This window comes from Poeciliopsis prolifica, unplaced genomic scaffold (genome assembly GCF_027474105.1).
Source record: "Poeciliopsis prolifica strain line A6 unplaced genomic scaffold, Auburn_PproV2 SCAFFOLD038, whole genome shotgun sequence".
NCBI lineage: Eukaryota > Metazoa > Chordata > Actinopteri > Cyprinodontiformes > Poeciliidae > Poeciliopsis > Poeciliopsis prolifica.
Window position 1 is genome coordinate 5603469 of NW_026562413.1, and position 17976 is coordinate 5621444.

General features: G+C 40.2%; 2 protein-coding genes across 2 annotated transcripts; one reads left to right on the plus strand and one right to left on the minus strand.

The window, feature by feature from the left end:
- Window positions 1-221: 221 nt before the first annotated feature.
- fkbp9 (FKBP prolyl isomerase 9) lies at window positions 222-10593 on the minus strand. Its single transcript, XM_055054117.1, has 10 exons — window positions 10265-10593; window positions 8508-8653; window positions 6223-6412; window positions 5984-6129; window positions 5241-5430; window positions 3510-3655; window positions 3225-3414; window positions 1701-1846; window positions 1348-1511; window positions 222-1258 (listed from the first exon to the last, which is right to left on the minus strand). Exons 1-10 carry the CDS (start codon window positions 10465-10467, stop codon window positions 1082-1084), a joined length of 1698 nt encoding a protein of 565 aa, XP_054910092.1. The 5' UTR covers window positions 10468-10593; the 3' UTR covers window positions 222-1081.
- A 1864-nt stretch (window positions 10594-12457) lies between these two features.
- crtap (cartilage associated protein) lies at window positions 12458-16305 on the plus strand. Its single transcript, XM_055053870.1, has 7 exons — window positions 12458-13001; window positions 13113-13262; window positions 13868-14039; window positions 14152-14280; window positions 14362-14507; window positions 15494-15577; window positions 16015-16305. Exons 1-7 carry the CDS (start codon window positions 12540-12542, stop codon window positions 16060-16062), a joined length of 1191 nt encoding a protein of 396 aa, XP_054909845.1. The 5' UTR covers window positions 12458-12539; the 3' UTR covers window positions 16063-16305.
- Window positions 16306-17976: the final 1671 nt, after the last annotated feature.

Consider the following 17976-nt stretch of genomic DNA (forward strand, 5'->3'; position numbering starts at 1 on the left):
CTACAAGTTTCATGCTGTTTGCTTTGATAAGGAGTCGCTTAGTGGAAGTGTATTCAGGGAAGCGTGATCAAAGAAATCTTTTACTTTTGGTTTGTTTTTACAGTATTGAATGCCAAAGTAAACTTAAAACACTGTAAATAATGCAAATGCATTTGCTAATTCTTTGCAACAACTACAAATCAACACTTTCAAGTAGAAAAAAGGGAGACGATATGAGCAGGTAGTTGTCAAAGTCAGATTATTTATTGAACAGAGCTGACACAGTTGGCAAATTCTTCTCTTGGATCAAACACACACACAACCCTCACCCATTTCACACTATCACTCTCTCTTTGTCGCACTCTCACATACACAGACACGCACGCATGCGCCCGCACGTCTACAAAATAAAACCTACTGAAAATGACATTTAGTGAAAAACAGAAGCAACTACTGGCCAAAACAAACAAAAGGAATTTAAGCCCATAACAGCAATTAACAACATGTAAGGACATCAGATCTTCCAGTGTCGCGTGGAGGATTTTCAACAGCAGAAAACACAAATTCTGGGAAAATTTTAGCTGTACACCACAAAGCAAAACACATTTTGACATACTACAGACAGATCTTGGCCAACTCATTGCTTCTGGAACAAGCATAACACTTACGGAGAATGAAAAACTCACTCAACCGAAAACAAAGTCTGAAAGTTGAAGGAGTGATGAATGTTCAGAGAGATTTAAAGGATGAGGATGCTCTCCTATACAAAACAGGTTTTTTTTTCAGCACAAATGGAATACGAAAATAAAAAAGGAGGTAACAAAGTCATTTAGCCCTTAAGTCAAACTTTTCAACATGCTTTTGTTCTTAATCTTCTATATAGCCGAATCCTCTTGTTCTTCATTCTCATTTTGGTGATTATTCTTGTTGGACATTTCAGTCCTCAAATTTTAAAAAAAATCTAAATCTCTGAAGACAGAGTTTCTACTCAACGCAATTTTATTCCATCCTACCCCACAACCCACAAACTTTAAAGTTCCCGTCACCTCCCGACTTCCAGACCCTTCGCCCGACGCCCGGATCTACTCTCCATTCAGTCCCATCATAGCTCGTCATGGGCCGCTTCGTCTGCTTTGAGTTTGAACTCTTCTTCCGTTATCTTTCCATCTCCGTTGCGGTCTTGGTTAGAGAACATGTTGTCTATAATGCGATAAGGATCGAAGCCAGGGGCCAGGCGGCCTTTGCCTTCGTTCACCTGCTGCATGATGTAGTCGGTGAACTGCAGAGACGAGGGGGGATGCGTTAAAAAAAACAGATGGCAAAGAAGAAGTTAATCCTAAAACCTATGAATGTATACGTTCTCGGTACCTCAGAGGGCTCCACTTCTCCATTTTTGTCCTTGTCCATCTCAGTAAAAAGGCCTGGGGGCACTTCGTCATTCCAGATAAACATGTAGCCCTCAGGGAGTCCGTCCTCTATCTCGACCAACTCAACGTCAAACAGCATCACTGCACTTCCTGGAACCTGGTCAGCTGCAAAACACAACATTATCACAATGTAATCTGACACACAAACAAGCCAAGTTAACGGAAAACTCATGAGGATGTCGTCTAATTATGTAACTGATTTAACATAAAAATCCATCACTGTCAGTATTTTTACAGCTGCTTTCCTCCAGTCCAAACTGACTGGTGGAGGAATATTTGGATGCTTTTACTTACTGACTCCTCTCTCTCCATATGCGAGGTGAGGGGGTATGAGAAGACGTCTCTTCTCCCCCACGCACATGTCCAGCAGCCCGTCCTCCATGCCCGGCACCACCTGGTTTGCCCCCAGGACAATGTTGTATGTCTTTCCATAGCTGTGCCTGAGTCAGAGCAGAAAAAAAAAAAAACTATTGTAAAGAATTTGCATTTTCTTATCCTCGAAATTATTTGTCTTTAATATAACTACATGTTTTGCTTCTTTCTTCTATTACAACCCTCTTTTCATAATGACGATTAATACTAAACTTAAACTTCTGATGCGTATGGTGCCTCTTAAATAGAGAGATAATGTTTGTTCTGTTTTGGCTTCTCTTCATTGGCTGCATGAACAGAATTGAATATTTTGTGTTTTGTATTAAAAGCCCTTAATAACCAAGCTCCATCATACATCAGAAATCTGATTGTTTCTTATGTTCCTAATTGAGCACTTTGCTCTGAGACTGCAGGTTTACTGCAGGTTCCTAAAGTTTTTAAAAGTAGAATGTGGGGCAGTTTTCTAGGCTCCAGGTTCCTTCCTTGTGGCACCGGCTCCCAGTTCTAGTCCATGAGGCAGAAACCCTGTCCACTTTCAAGACTGGGCTTAAAACTTCTTTTTTAACACTACCATTTTTTAATAAAGTCTACAGTTAGGCTGGCTCCACTTTATATCACATTCTCCTTCTGCTATTTTCCAATTTTCTGCTATTTCAACTTCTTGTTTTCACTCAGTTTTTTTTTTCTCTCTCCACAGAAGCGACCTCTGGTCTGGCTTTCAAGGATGGCATCAGCTGAGATAACGCAGTCACCGACTAATCTTTCTCCCTCTCCTGCTATCAAGTTTTGACTTTCATGAACATCAACAATAATCCCACGTCAGCTCATCTGATCCTTCTTGCACATTCTGCTCTGTTACAAAAGAAACCATTGAAACAATTGCCAAAGCAGCCATCAAGGGAACGAGTCGGTTTGCCAAGGCATTCGGCCTCGTTTGAAGTCACTGCTGCTGTCAAGGTCGCCCAACTGTTTTCCATCTGGGAAGCAGAGCAAAAAGTCTCTGCAGGCAGTGAAAGGTCTAAAAGTTCATGAAACGGAAAGCTTAACCTATTCATTTGGCTCATTCAGGTGTGTAGATAAGCTATTTACTCCCAGCCGACTGATATATTTAGTAAGATATTATCAGTTATGTAAACATTTCATGGTATTTTAATGTTTAATGTTTAATCCAGGTTTGAAGTGAGGCAAAACTGGATTACCTAACCCCCTGCAAAATTTCTCAGTTTTTTCCCAGCAGTAGTTCCTTTGCTGCAGTGACGGTCTGGGGTCACTGCAGCATTTACCTATCTTCACAGTGTGAAGGATTTCCTCACACATGTTTACCAAAGTGAGCACAGATTATTTCTTTAAATAAAGCACATCGTAGTAACCGCTGATTTAAACACTCCGGTAGTAAATTGAGGTTTTCTTACAAGTTTTCAGAAAAACCTCAACAGGTTTACATACGTGGAGTCGATGGGCGTCCCGTCCAGCAGGGTGCCATTGTAGTGATATTTGATGAAGTCTCCCTTCTTTGTTTGCTTATCACATTCTTCAGGCTTGTGGGTGACCGTCACCTCGGTGTTGTCTGATGGGTTATGAAAGTCGATCATGTGGACGTCAAAGACGAGCACAGCTGAACCAGGGATCTTGGAGCCTGACGGAAACGTGTCATTAAATTAGAAAAGAGTTTAATATGACATGAAGCAAATAAGAAACATAAAAAGCAAGAAGAATATTTTCGACACCTACCTGTGCCCTCCTCTCCGTAGCCGAGGTGTGGTGGAATGGTGATGGTTCGTCTTTCACCAATGCAAACTCCAATGAGACCCTCGTCCATGCCGGCGATGACGTACCCTCGACCCACATACGTGTCGTAGGTGCGATTACGAGAATAACTGGTAAACAGATAATGGCGCCATTGTGAGTACAAATAAAAACAAGATGTTATCATAATCACTTCTCACATTTATGGGTCTTTGTATATGCAATAAAGGTGGAAACTATCTTGGCTTAATACAAAATTAAATAAGGACAAATTCAGCAGTACAGTGTCTTCAAGAAATATTCACATTTTGTCACATTACAGCTACAAACCTTGGTATATTTTATTGTTCTGTATGATAGAACGACTCAAAGTATAGCTGTGAAATGGAGGGAAAATGAGCTTTCAAGTGTTGTTGCAGATATATATGTGAGGCATACGCATTTAGAGTTAAGGAGATTCTCTTGTTTTGTGTGATAATTTAACCTTTGCATTTCAGCCACGCTTTCCACAACAATGCAAGTAAAAAAGAGGTAACTCTTTACCCAGTCAGAGCAAAACAGGAGTTGCTGCTTCTGCAGAGGAAGACAGACCAAAGACTGTTCCCTTTGTCATACACACCTCTTTATGCAACATGCTCTAACCACAGGGCTGTGGGCGGCCAGCAGTGAATGCACTGCAAGCACAGATTGCTTTGAAGAAGCATATAAGCAATAAGTATTCAATTTGGCCAAGTGGAAAATAAATGTAGCCAAGGAAAAAGTCATGCAAAGATGATGAAGTGTAATAAACTTCCTGTTGCAGTGGTCAGGGTTTATGACCAGAAGTTAAAACACAGGAGACTCTCAGGAGAAAAGTTGTGAGAATCTGTAAAATGCTTGAGTTTGTTTGGAGCTTCACCTTGGTTCAAGACAACAACCCCAAACGTACAGATAGACATACAATCTCAAGTAGATAAAGGCAATTTGTGTGTTTTAATAAAATTCCATCATAAATCCAACTAAGAATTTGTGCCAAGTCTTGAAAGTTGATTTTCATCCAGTCTGACTTGAATTCAGCTTTTCTTTACAGAGAAAAACATTCCATATCTAGATGTGTCAAAATGGTCAAAACAGACCCGAAAAAACCTGCAGTTAAAGTTTTCAGGAAGTTTCTACCAAACTTTCTGGTAGAAATAACATCCCACACTTTTAAGAAAGTAATTTGTAGGGAGAAGGGGGGAGCGGGGAGGGGGGGAAGAAAACATGCATAGCTTTTCAATAACTTCATGCACTTCTTTGTGATAATTTATATGAAAGTTTGTTTTGGTAACATGAGAAATTGTAGTAGATTTAAGGGGTTTAAATAGTTTCACAAAGCAGGGCATTTTCTGCATTGACTTACAAAACTGTGCAATAACAGAGGGCAAAAAAAACAGATGAGAGCCTAAGTCGGGGCAGGAACACAGATGTGCAAAAAGACAATAAAAGTCTTAAAAAATAAAATCAGTTTGAGCTCATCTATGAGTTTAGACATCACCTCTTACATACATAATTAGCTAAAGGAAATTAAGGCATTCAGTGTTATGTAATTAAACTAACTTTTAAGTTTCGTTTCATCCTAAACTTCAAACTTTTCCAAAGCACAGAGCAATGCTGCCGCCATGAGGCCTCTAGAGGAACAGCACGTACTAAACTGTTGGGACAGTAAACCAGGAAGAAGACAGGAAAAATACAAACCTGGAATCAAAAAACGTCCCATCCAGGAGGCTGCCGTTGTAGTGGTAGCGCACAAAGTCCCCCACCACCGTCTTCCTCACGCAGGACTCGGGAACGACCTGATTGGTGACCGCGACTCCGTCTCTGGGGTTATGAAGGTCCAACAGGACGACGTCAAACACCAGAGACGCCTGTCCTGGGATGTCGCTGCCTGAGGGTGAAAATGACAACAGAAAAATAATAAAGCACATCAGTATTGTTACTGGTTCTGCTGAACTTTCTAAAATGGAGAAATGCTCGTGTTCATTTTAAATTTGTCAAAAACAAAAGAACACTCACCACAAGTTATTTTTACGCTATAAAAATATGAATAAGCAAGCAAACACATAACACAACAATTGTTACTAATCATATTAATGTGTTTTTATTATTAATTTGCTTATTTACATATTGTGTCTATGTGTGAGAATTTGTTGGTTTGGCGTTGAAGGTGAAAAATGTGGCATTAAATATTTAATGTGTAAGGAAGGCCTGATGGTGGCAGCATTGTTCTGTGCTATGGAAATGTTTGAATTAATTACAGACGCAAATCTGCAATTAATAGGAATTAGAGAAATATAAGATTTGTTCTTGCAACATTTTAAATGTGTCTGCAGTGTTTTTGATGAGTGTTGCAATAATCCATATGAGTTTGTCTTTGAGGCTTTCAAGTCTCAAAAACTTGCAAACGTGGAGAAAAAAGGCTAAAAGTCGAGAACGCTGACCATCTCCGTTCTCTCCGTAGCCGAGCGACGGGGGCATCGTGATGATGCGCCGCTCTCCAACGCACATTCCCAGAAGTCCCTGGTCCATTCCGGCGATGAGCCACCCGATCCCAACATACGTGTCATAAGTTCGCATGCGAGTGTGGCTGTGACACAAAGAGGGGAGCGTGAAGTCACGTCTTCATATTTGAGTGATTTGTTTAAGAATAATCAGAAACAAGTGAGCATGGAGGCCGAACCTGGAGTCAAAGAGCGTCCCGTCCAGCAGGGTGCCGTTGTAGTGATAGCGCACAAAGTCAGAAACCTCCACCTTTCTGGAGCAGGTGGGAGGAGTGTGGTAGGTGTTGATCTGGACGCCGTCGTCGGCGTTCCACACATCCAGCAGCAAAACATCAAAATGGAGGATGGCGTCTGGAGGGATGATATCACCTGAAGAGGAGAACAGATCCGGTTATTGGTGTTCAATAACTGGATCAGACATCAGTGCAAGTGTTTACTTGTCTTTCACTGCCTGCTTTGTTTTCTAATTTAACTTGGTTTTTCAGCGAGCAAAAATATGTATTTGTGTCTGCAGCTATTTACAATTAGAAGAACTCTAATTGTAAAATAAACAGCTATGAGTTGTTCTTTTAAGCATGATGTTCCAAGTTTATTTATTTTTTTAAACGGGTCATAGTAAGTATTTTCAAGACAAATATTGCTTTTTATGGAACTATAACGTAACTATGTTATCTTCAGTTGTTACACGTGCCGTATATCCAAAATAACTTTGAAAAATGTCTGTGCCAATCGCTCCTCCATTTACAGACTTTCCTAGGATTGTTGGACTGAGAAGTAGTTTGTATAATTAGCGCAGTCATTCTATCAAATGTCTGCCAATTGCTGCTGCCACTAGTCTGGAGGAGCGAAGGTTAAAGGATTTCTCTGACATGCGTAGAAGAATCAAAAAAAAAATCTAGGTATGTTTTTATGCAGGAATGACATTGTAACTTGATTTAAAGCTCAAAACAGTCAATTTTACGTCATAACCTCCACTTTAACAACCCTCAGTGGATCATTTTCACCTCATATTGTAAGTAGACATGACTCCTACAAATACAAGACAAAAAAAAAACACAAATTAAAAAGCAAGCCCCTGGGTGTTACATGTTTAATGCAGTATTAAGCCTTTAATGTGGTTTAGAGGGGCCGATAGTGCTTGAAGCACCCATCTGATGTTCATTTTTCAACACCAAGACCTGTCTTTATCTTGTCTGAATATTGACAACAGATGCCTTTTCCTACAAATAAGAAAAACTAATGAAAAAGTCTCTGATTGCTTAAAACAAATCAACGACACTTCAAGAATGTCGGCCCTCATTCCTCTGTGTGCAGGATCAACAAAAGACTTCAACCTCGAGAAGTGCTAAAACTTTAATCTGCCACCTGAGGAAAGAATCCAGCATGATTTCTCAGCCACTCAGGAGAACAACGAACAATAATAATTTGCATGGCGCAGAAACATGGCTGGTGATGTGTTTGGAAAACCTGAGAAGGTTGTTTTCCTAAATGAATTACAGAGCTGATGCTTCATCTCTCCTCTGCAGCTTAATGAATTATGTGTGACGTCACACTTGTTAAACCTTTGCTGGTGAGTTTGCGGCCTGTGTCGCCTCTTAAAAGTCTCTTATTTCTGATCTCTTTTTGTTTCTTCCTCCCCTTTGTCTCCCAGTAACAGACTGGGGAGGACACGGCACCAGGTATAACAAGTCCACACATGTCTCCCTCCCCCCGTATTTTCCTCTCTTATTATCTAAGCCCTTGATGCCAACATGCAAATGACAAAGCAGGCTCCACATGTAAGCATTTCTTTATTATTGTAATTGTGAGTAAGAAAGGTCACAGCGTGACCCGTAGAGATCGTCGACATGATCCTGACAGCCACAACTCTTTCTGGTCTGTGATGACTTTGTGACATCACTCTGCATGGACGTTCAGGAAATATCAACTTCCTGTTTGCTCTAAGATCATCCAAATCAACAGTGTCGGACCAACATTGTGTGTTAATTTACGGGGGAGAACAAAAAGCAGTGTTTTGAAACATTAAGGGAGAAATGCCATCAAATAATAAAAGTAATCGTTTCATTTATTATTGCAAAGTCTGAAAATCTGAGTTCAGGTAAAGGTAAACACCATGGATGACAAAACATCTCGGTGATGGCATGAGACAACGTGGAACCTTTTCTTTTAAGATGTGCATCTGGATACGTCTGGGATAAAAGCAACACCGTTCATAAAAAGAACACCACGTCGAGAGTCAAACGTGTTGACAGTGTGATGATCTGGCGCTAATATGCCTCTTGAGGACCTGGACGACTAGGTGTAAATACTGCAACCATAAATTAGGACAACCGTTTGTGATCTTAGACTGAAGAGTACTTGGGTAATGGTCGGGGTTTTTCTCTTCAACTAAGCTATCTTTGTGTGATATGAAAAATTGGGTTTCATAAATGAAATGAGAAGAAATCTGTAAAGCTGCTCATACCGTATCCTTGTTTTCCGTAGGCGAGGTGAGGAGGGATCTTGACCAGGCTCCTCTCGTTGACACACATTCCCACCAGGGCTTTGTCCATCCCATCTATCAGCTGCTTTTTACCAACAAACACGTTGTAGGTGCTGCCGCGATCGTAGCTGAAACAAAAACACACCCAGGTTAGAAAGGCCACAATGTATTTCGTGTTTAAAGCTCAAATTAGGAGGTTAAAACCTTTTGAAATGAGTAAAAACCTAAATAATAATAATAAAAAAGAAAGTCATTAATGCATATCATAATTGTATTTTAGCATTTTAGCTGTTTGCTGTGTAACGATACAAACAGAGGACCGTAGGAACCTTAAATTGAGGCTTGAGGAGAATATTACTAAGAAAAAAATGTCAATATTTTTGAGTCACTATAACTTGATATGGGAATCTGCAGAACAATTATGTATAGTCTGGAAAACTGTGCTAGAAATTTATTCTGATACATCTGAGTTTTTCTGGTTTCCCTGGTTCTGGTTGCCTGTTTGTAATTAGATAGGCATCTTCATCATGGAGAAGATTTGACTTTAGTCACAAAAGTCAAATATACTTTTGCGAATAGGTCATGTTGTACGTCCACAAGCTTCAATGCACTGTACATCATTTGAATTTTTTGTTGTAAACCAACGTAAAGTAGGGCATGACTGTGGAGTGGAAGGAAAATGATACACGGTTTCAACTTTTCGAAAAAAAGTAAAGTCAACGTCTGGATTTTGACTGGAGCATGCATCGATATGTTTTGATGAAGCTCTGCCCCACTCTCAAGTCTTTTGCAGTCTCTGACAGGTTTTCTTACAGGATTGATCCTCTATATGTCCATCAGTTCTTCCCACCATCTATCGAGAAGATTTCCACCCGCAGGGTTTTTCAAGTTGGTCCAAAAGTTCAATAATGGTCTCATTTGCCTACAGGATCTACTTCAACATACTTGTGGAATTTTGTTTTACAAAAAAAACATCATTTCCAATTCTACTCCAACGGTCCAAATTTCAGGAGTGCACAAGTGTCATGGATCTCTACAGTTTCCTCTTGCTGCTCGGTGGATGGCAATATATTTTTAAACGTTTGCATTTGCAGCATTTTTCTTTTCAGTTTTATTTGAACAACTGAATAGAAGCAGATGTCAAATGCTTGGGATATTTATCTTCAAGATCCCGATTGTTTGCTACCGTTTTCTAGCAAACATCTGAAGCTTTCACAGAACAGTTGGATTCACACTGATGTTAAATTATACAATGGCAGACTTTTTTTTTTTTTTTTAGAGGTGTCAGAGTAAAGGAGGTTGACAAAAAATACTCCACGTTTTTCATCAAATGTTTCGGTCCAGAATAGTGAGGAAAAGAAAATTACAATTTCTCTTCCACTTCACAACTATGGACAACTTTTGTGTTGGTCTATCGTGAACTCCCAATGGAGTACCCTGAGTTTAAAAGTTGTAATGAGACAAAATGTGGAAAAGTTTGCAATGGCGATGTGACTGAAACCATCTGCATTCTGGTGTGAAGACACAACTCCTATCTGACCAGGTTGCTTTGCAACAGAACTTTTCAAAAATGCTTTGGAGCCTCTGGACTACTCATCCAAGCCCACTCTGCCTGCGTGGCTCACCGGGACTAACCGAAACGCGCACTTTTACGCATGACGCACGCTGTCTGCGCCGTGTCCCTCTTCTGCGCTGCACGCAGCTTGAATGAGGCTCTCGCCAGTCGAGTAAAAACCCACCTCGAGTCGAACTTCTTCCCGTCAGGAAACGTGCCGATGTAGTGGTACCTGACGAAGTCCCCAACTTTGACCGCGCGGACGCACTGCTCTGGCACGAAGGTTTTTTCTATGAGAATGTCGTCTAACGGGACCGGAGGCGCGTTGCAGGCGGCGAACGTCACGAGGAGCGACAGAGACAACATTCCCAGCGCGCACTTGATCATTTTCTCCCTCCACTAAACTTTCCTAGGATTGCAAATAAGTGTGGTGAAGCCTCTGTTAATCTGCGCACCGCGGCTGCTACCTGCTCCCCATGTACTTTAGCTTCCTTTACTCTGACTTGGGAAGAAGTCCTGCCCCTGGTACCAGCGCAGGAAGAGTCAATGCGCGGAACACACGCAACACTTCCGCTTGTGATTAGAAGTGCAAATCCTCAACTCAACACTAAAATTCAAACGTGAACGCATCAGACGCAAATAGATTAAAGACGACACTCATGACCTTCTGTGTGTGTGTGTGTGTGTGTGTGTGTGTGTGTGTGTGTGTGTGTGTGTGTTCTTCACACACGCGAACAATCGGTTCTCAGCCCGGTGACTCTGCTCTTAATTTGAAATCAAACGGATCACTTCCTGCAAGTTTTCCCCTCGTTTGCGCAACCTTGACCCTGTCGGGACCGAACGGGATGGTTGGGACTCCACGTATTGCTCCTGCGCAGTGAAGCTGCACAGACACGTCAACGTGGTACCGGAGGGGTCTCCACACACACACACACACACACACACACACACACACACACACACACACACACACACACACACACACACACACACACACACACACACACAGAGGCACATCCTCTGTCCCACACAGTCAAAAAGTTTGTGGCCGTGCCTCTTCATTATATTTTGATTTTCAGACAATGAGCAGGTCGTGTTGTGTTTTTTTTTATTTGTTACTTTGAATGCTGCCTTTTAGGGGATTCTCGATCCTGTTTTTTTTAGGAGGGAGGTGCGGGGGGGGGCCCTTATGCAGACAAAGCCAGGAATGTTCCAACGTGGCAGTGGGAGTGGGAGGGACACCCTCACCAGGGGTTCAATTAGAAGTAAGAGGGAGAAGACTGGTTAAAATGTAAAAACATTACAACTCTTTTTCTTTTAACTAATGTGGTGGATTTTACCCTTCAGCTTTTAAACGTGTAATAAATTGTTATTGGCTTCCCTTTTAAAGAGAACGTCACAATTCGACGCAAAAATAAAATAGGTTGAGTTTATCATGTTTTAACTTGTAGTTTTACGAGAACACAAATCAGCGGCGTTTTGAACCGTGATTTCATGGGAGGAGCAGCTCGGGGTATGGCAAGCCGTTGGTGGAAAATACTCCAATATCCTTGATGGCTGGATTAAATGTGGGCGGAGTCTAACACGTGACTCCTCCCACGATTCAGATTCCAAATCCAAGGTCTTCCAAATCCCATTAAAACCTTGGCCGAGCTGTCTGAATTTAACTAACACAAGCACTGATCAGCCATATTCCCAAGAAGCACAAATGAAGTTTGATTATTATTATTGTTGTTTTTGTTTTTTTAAAAGTTTGTGATTAAAATGTTGGGGGCTACCAATTGTGCTACCTTGGACTTTGTTACTGAAATAATAATTTCTTTATATAATTTTTTTTAACTGAATTAATCCAGCGAAATTAATTAATTAATCAACTGTAAATTTTATCTAACTAATTTACATTTTTTAAATAAATAAAGAAAAATAATAAAAGCCTCAACTACTGGTCCTGCACACTATATTGCAAATGTATTCTATTATAATATGACTTATAAACATTGCATAGAACAGCTTAAAGTTTAGTTAATATATTGACATAATATTAATTATGTTATTTGGAGTATGTGGCTTCAGTTTTGGAGTTTTAGTGTTTTTTTTTACTATTATTATTTTTTTATGACTCATGTGACAAGAAAAGAGCGTTATGACCTTTTTGTCGCTCACAAATATTCTTTAATATTTTCAAGCCATCATAAACAGTTGCAGATAAACTGTCTCTGATCGGAGGCGCGTCGGCAACTTTCTGAAGGACGCGGATTATGCACACAAACAGCTTGCCTTAGCCGGCAGCCCCCCCGCTCGCTGGTCCGTCCCTGCGCCCCGAGGAAGTTTCGAGCTTTGTCCGGATACGTGGAGGAGCGTGAGGCGGTCCCTCTCTCCCAGAGTCACTCCCTACTAACCTCTGCCAGCTCAAACTTTTCCCCCCCTCCACCACCGTTTTTCTTTTTTTGTAGACAAAAATGGCTCCCTCCGCACCTCCCCACCTCTTCTCCCTGTGCTTGCTCGCCTGTTTCGTGCCGGCGGTGAACTCTCAGTACGAAAAGTACAGCTTCAGGAGCTTCCCCAGGCACGAGCTGATGCCCCTGGAGTCCGCCTACAAGTTCGGCCTGGACCAGTACACGGCGGAGAAGTGGCAGGAGACGGTGGAGTACCTGGAGGTGTCGCTGCGCCTCTACCGCCTGCTGCGCGACAGCGAGGCCTTCTGCAACCTCAACTGCAGCTCCGTGCGCCTGGACGACGAGCGGAAGTTCGCCGACTTCCCGGAGCTGCGGGCGTTCGGGAACGTGATGAAGAGGGCGCAGTGCCTGAAGCGCTGCAAGCAGGGGCTGCCGGCCTTCAGGCAGAGCTTGCCCAGCAGGGACACCATCGACGAGTTTGACCGGAGAGAGCCCTACAAGTACCTGCAGTATGCCTACTTCAAAGTGAGGCCGGTTCACTGTTAACGCTGTCTTTGCGCTGCCAGATTTATTTGCACGCACAGTCGCGGGATGCTGTGCGTCTCTTCTCACTTTCTTTCCGTCTCGGTGCTGCAGTCCAACAACCTGGCCAAGGCCGTGTCTGCTGCGCACACCTTTCTGCTGAAGCACCCGACCGACGAGATGATGCAGAAGAACATGGCTTATTACAAGAGTCTACCTGGAGCTGAAGAGCATCTCAAAGACCTGGAGACCAAGTCCTATGAGGTGCATGCATGCTCACAGTCCTGGCAGCTAATAATTTAATAATAATTAAATTTTTAAAATTATTATTATTTGAGCATTTGGTGTGTGTTTCTAAATTAGTTGTATGAAAGTGGTTGGTACAACATGCTCAACAAATGTTAAGAAAACAACAAAACTGCTCCAATCTAGTGAGGCAAGGCACAAGGTGGGCTGCACACTGGTATTTGTTATTAAAAGGGATTATTTATTTAAATAAATAAGAGACTAAATCACAGAAATAAAAATAAATGTATACCTCTTGAACTAGATGGATGAGTTGAACAAGTAACTGTATTTTCTGGTACAGGATGTCAGTAATTTGGAGCATGAAAGTCTGTTTGAACACGAAGCCGTCCAGCCCAAACCCACGAGTCCTGTTATTGGCTCTGTGGGTTTGCAGCCTGTTGCTTTCAGGCCAAAATGAGCCTCCCTGGTGTTATGAGCTTCGATAGCCTGCTCAATACACAGATCAGTGGAGGCTTTGTCCAATTTTACCCCTTGGAAGCAATGAAGGGCCTCATGAATGCATGAAATACTTGCAGACGACGCAGCATTGTGTCATGACCGCGCGTTTCGTTTTCATCCAGACTTTATTTGTGCGCGCCGTGAAGGCGTACAACGGCGATAACTTCCGGACGTCGGTGTCAGACATGGAGCTGGCGCTGAGGGACTTCTTCAAGGTCTACGACGAGTGCCTGGCTGCGTCCGAGGGCCCGAGACACGTCAAAGAGTTTAAAGATTTCTACGCCTCCATAGCAGGTTGGTTCGTCCCAGTCGGTCAGAGCTGGTTTCTGAACACATTCAGACGTCACCGTCTTAAATATGAATTTGTTTTCTTGTTGTTTCTTTTTTTTGTTTGTTTGTTGTTTAGATCACTACACTGAAGTCCTTGAGAGAAAGGTGATGTGTGAAAGTGACCTGACACCCGTAGTCGGAGGCTTCGTCGTTGACAAGTTCGTGGCGACGATGTATCACTACCTGCAGTTCGCCTATTATAAACGTGAGCAGAACCAGCGTCCGGGGTTTACAGCATTTACGAAAAACGAATCCCCGCAGCTGATAGTTTTCATGTTTTCCTCAGTGAATGACCTGAAGAACGCGGTGCCGTGTGCAACCAGCTACATTCTGTTTGACCCCAACGACGAGGTCATGAACAACAACGTGGCCTACTACAAGTACCACAGAAACAAGTGGGGGCTGACGGAGGAGGACTTCCTCCCCAGAGCAGTGAGTGACATCCCTTTTCTTTTATTCCATATCTTATTACGCCGGTGAAATCTGTACTTGCAATTGAAATGTTTCACAAGCAAAAAAAAAAAAAAAAAAAAAAAGACTCAAACGTGAATGAATTTCCACCATTTTTTCGTTTTTGCATGGAGAACTTTTCTTCTGTTTTCTGAAAAGTCAGCTCTTTTCAGAAAATACACATTTGGAAAATTATTTTCTGGTTTGAGTTTGACGCTTTGAGAAACCTTTTTTTAAAAGCAAAATAAACATATGCCAGAAAATTAAACCCTTATGTCTGAGTTTTTGCTTACATGTGGATAAAAAAACTCTAGATTTAAAAAGAAATCGTTTGTTGACACAATGTTAGTTTGACCAAACTAATCAAACACAAACTATTTGAACAGTCTAACAGTGAAGAAAGTGAAAATAAACAAATATTACAGTTTGGATACTTTATGTAATAAATTATCTACTCTTATTCAAATACCTAACTATTTACACTGAAAGAGCTGGAAGGTAATCGAGCATATAATTTGAATTGTGCATTAAAAATGGAAGAAAATAAAGACAGTTATTAGTTTTCCAGGAGAAGGTGAAATTGTAAAAATACCATTTTAAAGTTTATCTTTATAATGTTTGAGCTCATTCAAATGATGTTAATATGAAGCTAAAGGTGGCATATCTGATCAGAAATTCAGTTTTGGGTTAATATTCTACAGTGATATTTAATAACTATATGCAAGGATAAAGTATAAAATAGTTCTGCTATTTATTTATAACTTGTATCTATACTTACAAGGTTTAGTAGTAAATAATCTGTAAATTTGCATATTAACACATTAAAAAGTATTTTATCTATTTAGTATCTGAAGTTTCTTGTGATTTTTCGAAAAATAAAAATATGCGATTTTAAGCAGCTGAACTTTTTTTTTTTTAAGTCGTTCCAAGTGGTTTCATGAACACCTTTTTTTCTGTGTGTGCTGCAGGAGGCGGTGCGATACTACAATCAAACCACCCTGCAGCTGCAGATGTTGGAGTTTGCAAAGCAACGCCTCGTGAGCGACGATGAGGTGTGTGTCTGTGCTCACATATTCCTGGGGGTTTGTGCATCACCTCGTTTCTGGACATTTGGGGACAAATAAAAGAAACTTCAAACACTTTATATGTATTTCTTATTAAACATGCTTAATAAAATGCAAACATCGAGGACTAGGCTTCTGGTTTCTCTCATAGTTTCAATCAAAATGTTATAAGAAGTTGGATAATTGAGTCAGGTCACATGGTTCAACAGGCTGCAATACCACCGACAGACATGTGAGGGCAGCATGACCCTAATCTAACTTGTGGTATTTTGAAGAATCTCAAAAAGTATATATTTTATATGTTTTATGTTGTAAATAAGATCCAGTTCTAGACATTAATCTCCTCAGCAATAAATCATATGAGAATCTCTGCTTTGAAATGAAACATAACTTTTTAATTTGATCTGCTGTATTTGTGTTCACAGGGAGAAGTGGTCGAGTTTATAGACGAATTTCTGGACCAGGACCAATAGCACACATGGAAACTCTCCAAAGTACTCAATTAGAAATGACTAAACGCTCCAGCAGTCTGTATTTATTTTAATACTACATTATTTTATTTAACATTTTGGTTTTACCTCCACCTCTAAAGCACCAGTTGTGTTTGTAATTTGTCATTTTGTGCAGAAAATATCCAGTTTTACCGTCTTCTGAATTCATTCAATACTGTGAACGGTGTTATATTTCATGACAATAAACAAAAATTGTGGAGTTTTTTTCTTCCGTCACTTCCATGTTTAGGTGTTAGGTGAAAAGATGTTGATATTTTCTTTGGTTTTTCTATTAAAAGGAAGAAAAAGCTAAAATAGATACTCATTCACATTTAAATAAGAAATCCAGGATATATTTAGACAAAGTCTGAGGACTTATTTTTAGTGTCCAGGCTTAAAATAATTGCCTTGGTTGATTAATTAACTAATTCTCTGTTCCAGTCCAGAGATTCCTTTTCCACTTGAGCTTTAATTAAAAAGGAAAAAGTCACAAAAAAGCTGTGGAAAACGTAATAAGGAGCTGAGCAGAGGCATTCAGAGAAAACACTGAGTTGATTATTAATGTGTGAACATTGAGTCTCTGTGCAGTTTGTCTCACAATGGTGTTAGAAACCCACCGGGGAACCTCCCCCCCTGTGTTAGCGCCTGTCTGCGTTCTCACTCTCTTCTCTCTCTTTTACTGCCTTTCTTTCACCACTGACCACATTTCACCCTCTAATCCTGGGCCTTTTCTTGTTGCACTGAACAGTTTAAATAGAAAACGTTGGCTGCAAATAATCGCACTTGTGTCACGAACAGACGCAAGCGTGGTCATCAGGAAGCAGAGTTAACATGATTTACAGTGGCTTCATAAAGTATTTATGACCCCTTAACGAGCAAACATTTGTGTAATTTATCGGGATCTTTTCTGACAGGCAAACTAGATAATACATGATAAACAAAAATCAGCCAGTCACCTCTAACTAAACTCCTCAGACTTGATCTCAGGATGAATCCAGCTTTTTGTGAATGTGTTGGAAGTTTGTTTGTGAATGTTACAGACCGACAATTAAATGAACTATAAGACAACATAGCAAAACATGTTGCAAAAGGAGTCAGATGAAAAGCAAACAGTATTGAATTTATTAAAATAAGAGCAATGGCACAGTCAAAGGTTGAACCTAAATCCATTTGAAAATTTGTGACAATATTTTGTATAAGTTAATCAAAACTTCAACTTGAATAAATTACTTCAATTGGTTATGAGTAATTTAACAATTGAACTTTGACTTGATGTAACTCAATAAGCTTAATAAATTAACTTGGACAAATGTAATTCAGTCATATTTAACCAACTGAAGTAATTTAATTTGGATCACGCGTTTTCTTTTTTAAATGTACAAAGTGCTGACTTAAGAGGATTGAACATAAAACCATGCCACACTTTTCAGTTTTTTATTTGGAAAGATTTTTAAAAGCGTCAGTCAATTTTTTCCACTTTACAATCTATCAAATGATATCTTGATAAAATACATAGTTTGTAGCTGTAACATGACAAAATGTGAAAAAGTGGTTATGAATATATTACTTTTTCCATGCAGGATAATATCTGTATTTCATCCTAACTATAGAATATGTCGATCAAAATTACAGAAACACATTTTATATGTTTAAGACCAAGAAAGCATATGTACAAGCATGTTTTACCTTCTCAGTGAACTTTAGATGTACTTCTGGACTAATCTTAACACTTTGAGATCAACAGAAACATTAAAAGTGTTTATATTCACTGCATATATAACCAAAATAATTACTTGAAATGTTGTATTTCTAATATTATCATCATGCTTTTCTTGTATTATTATTAATCATAATATAATGACTATAATCATAATTGTTTACCAAAGATAGTGTGAA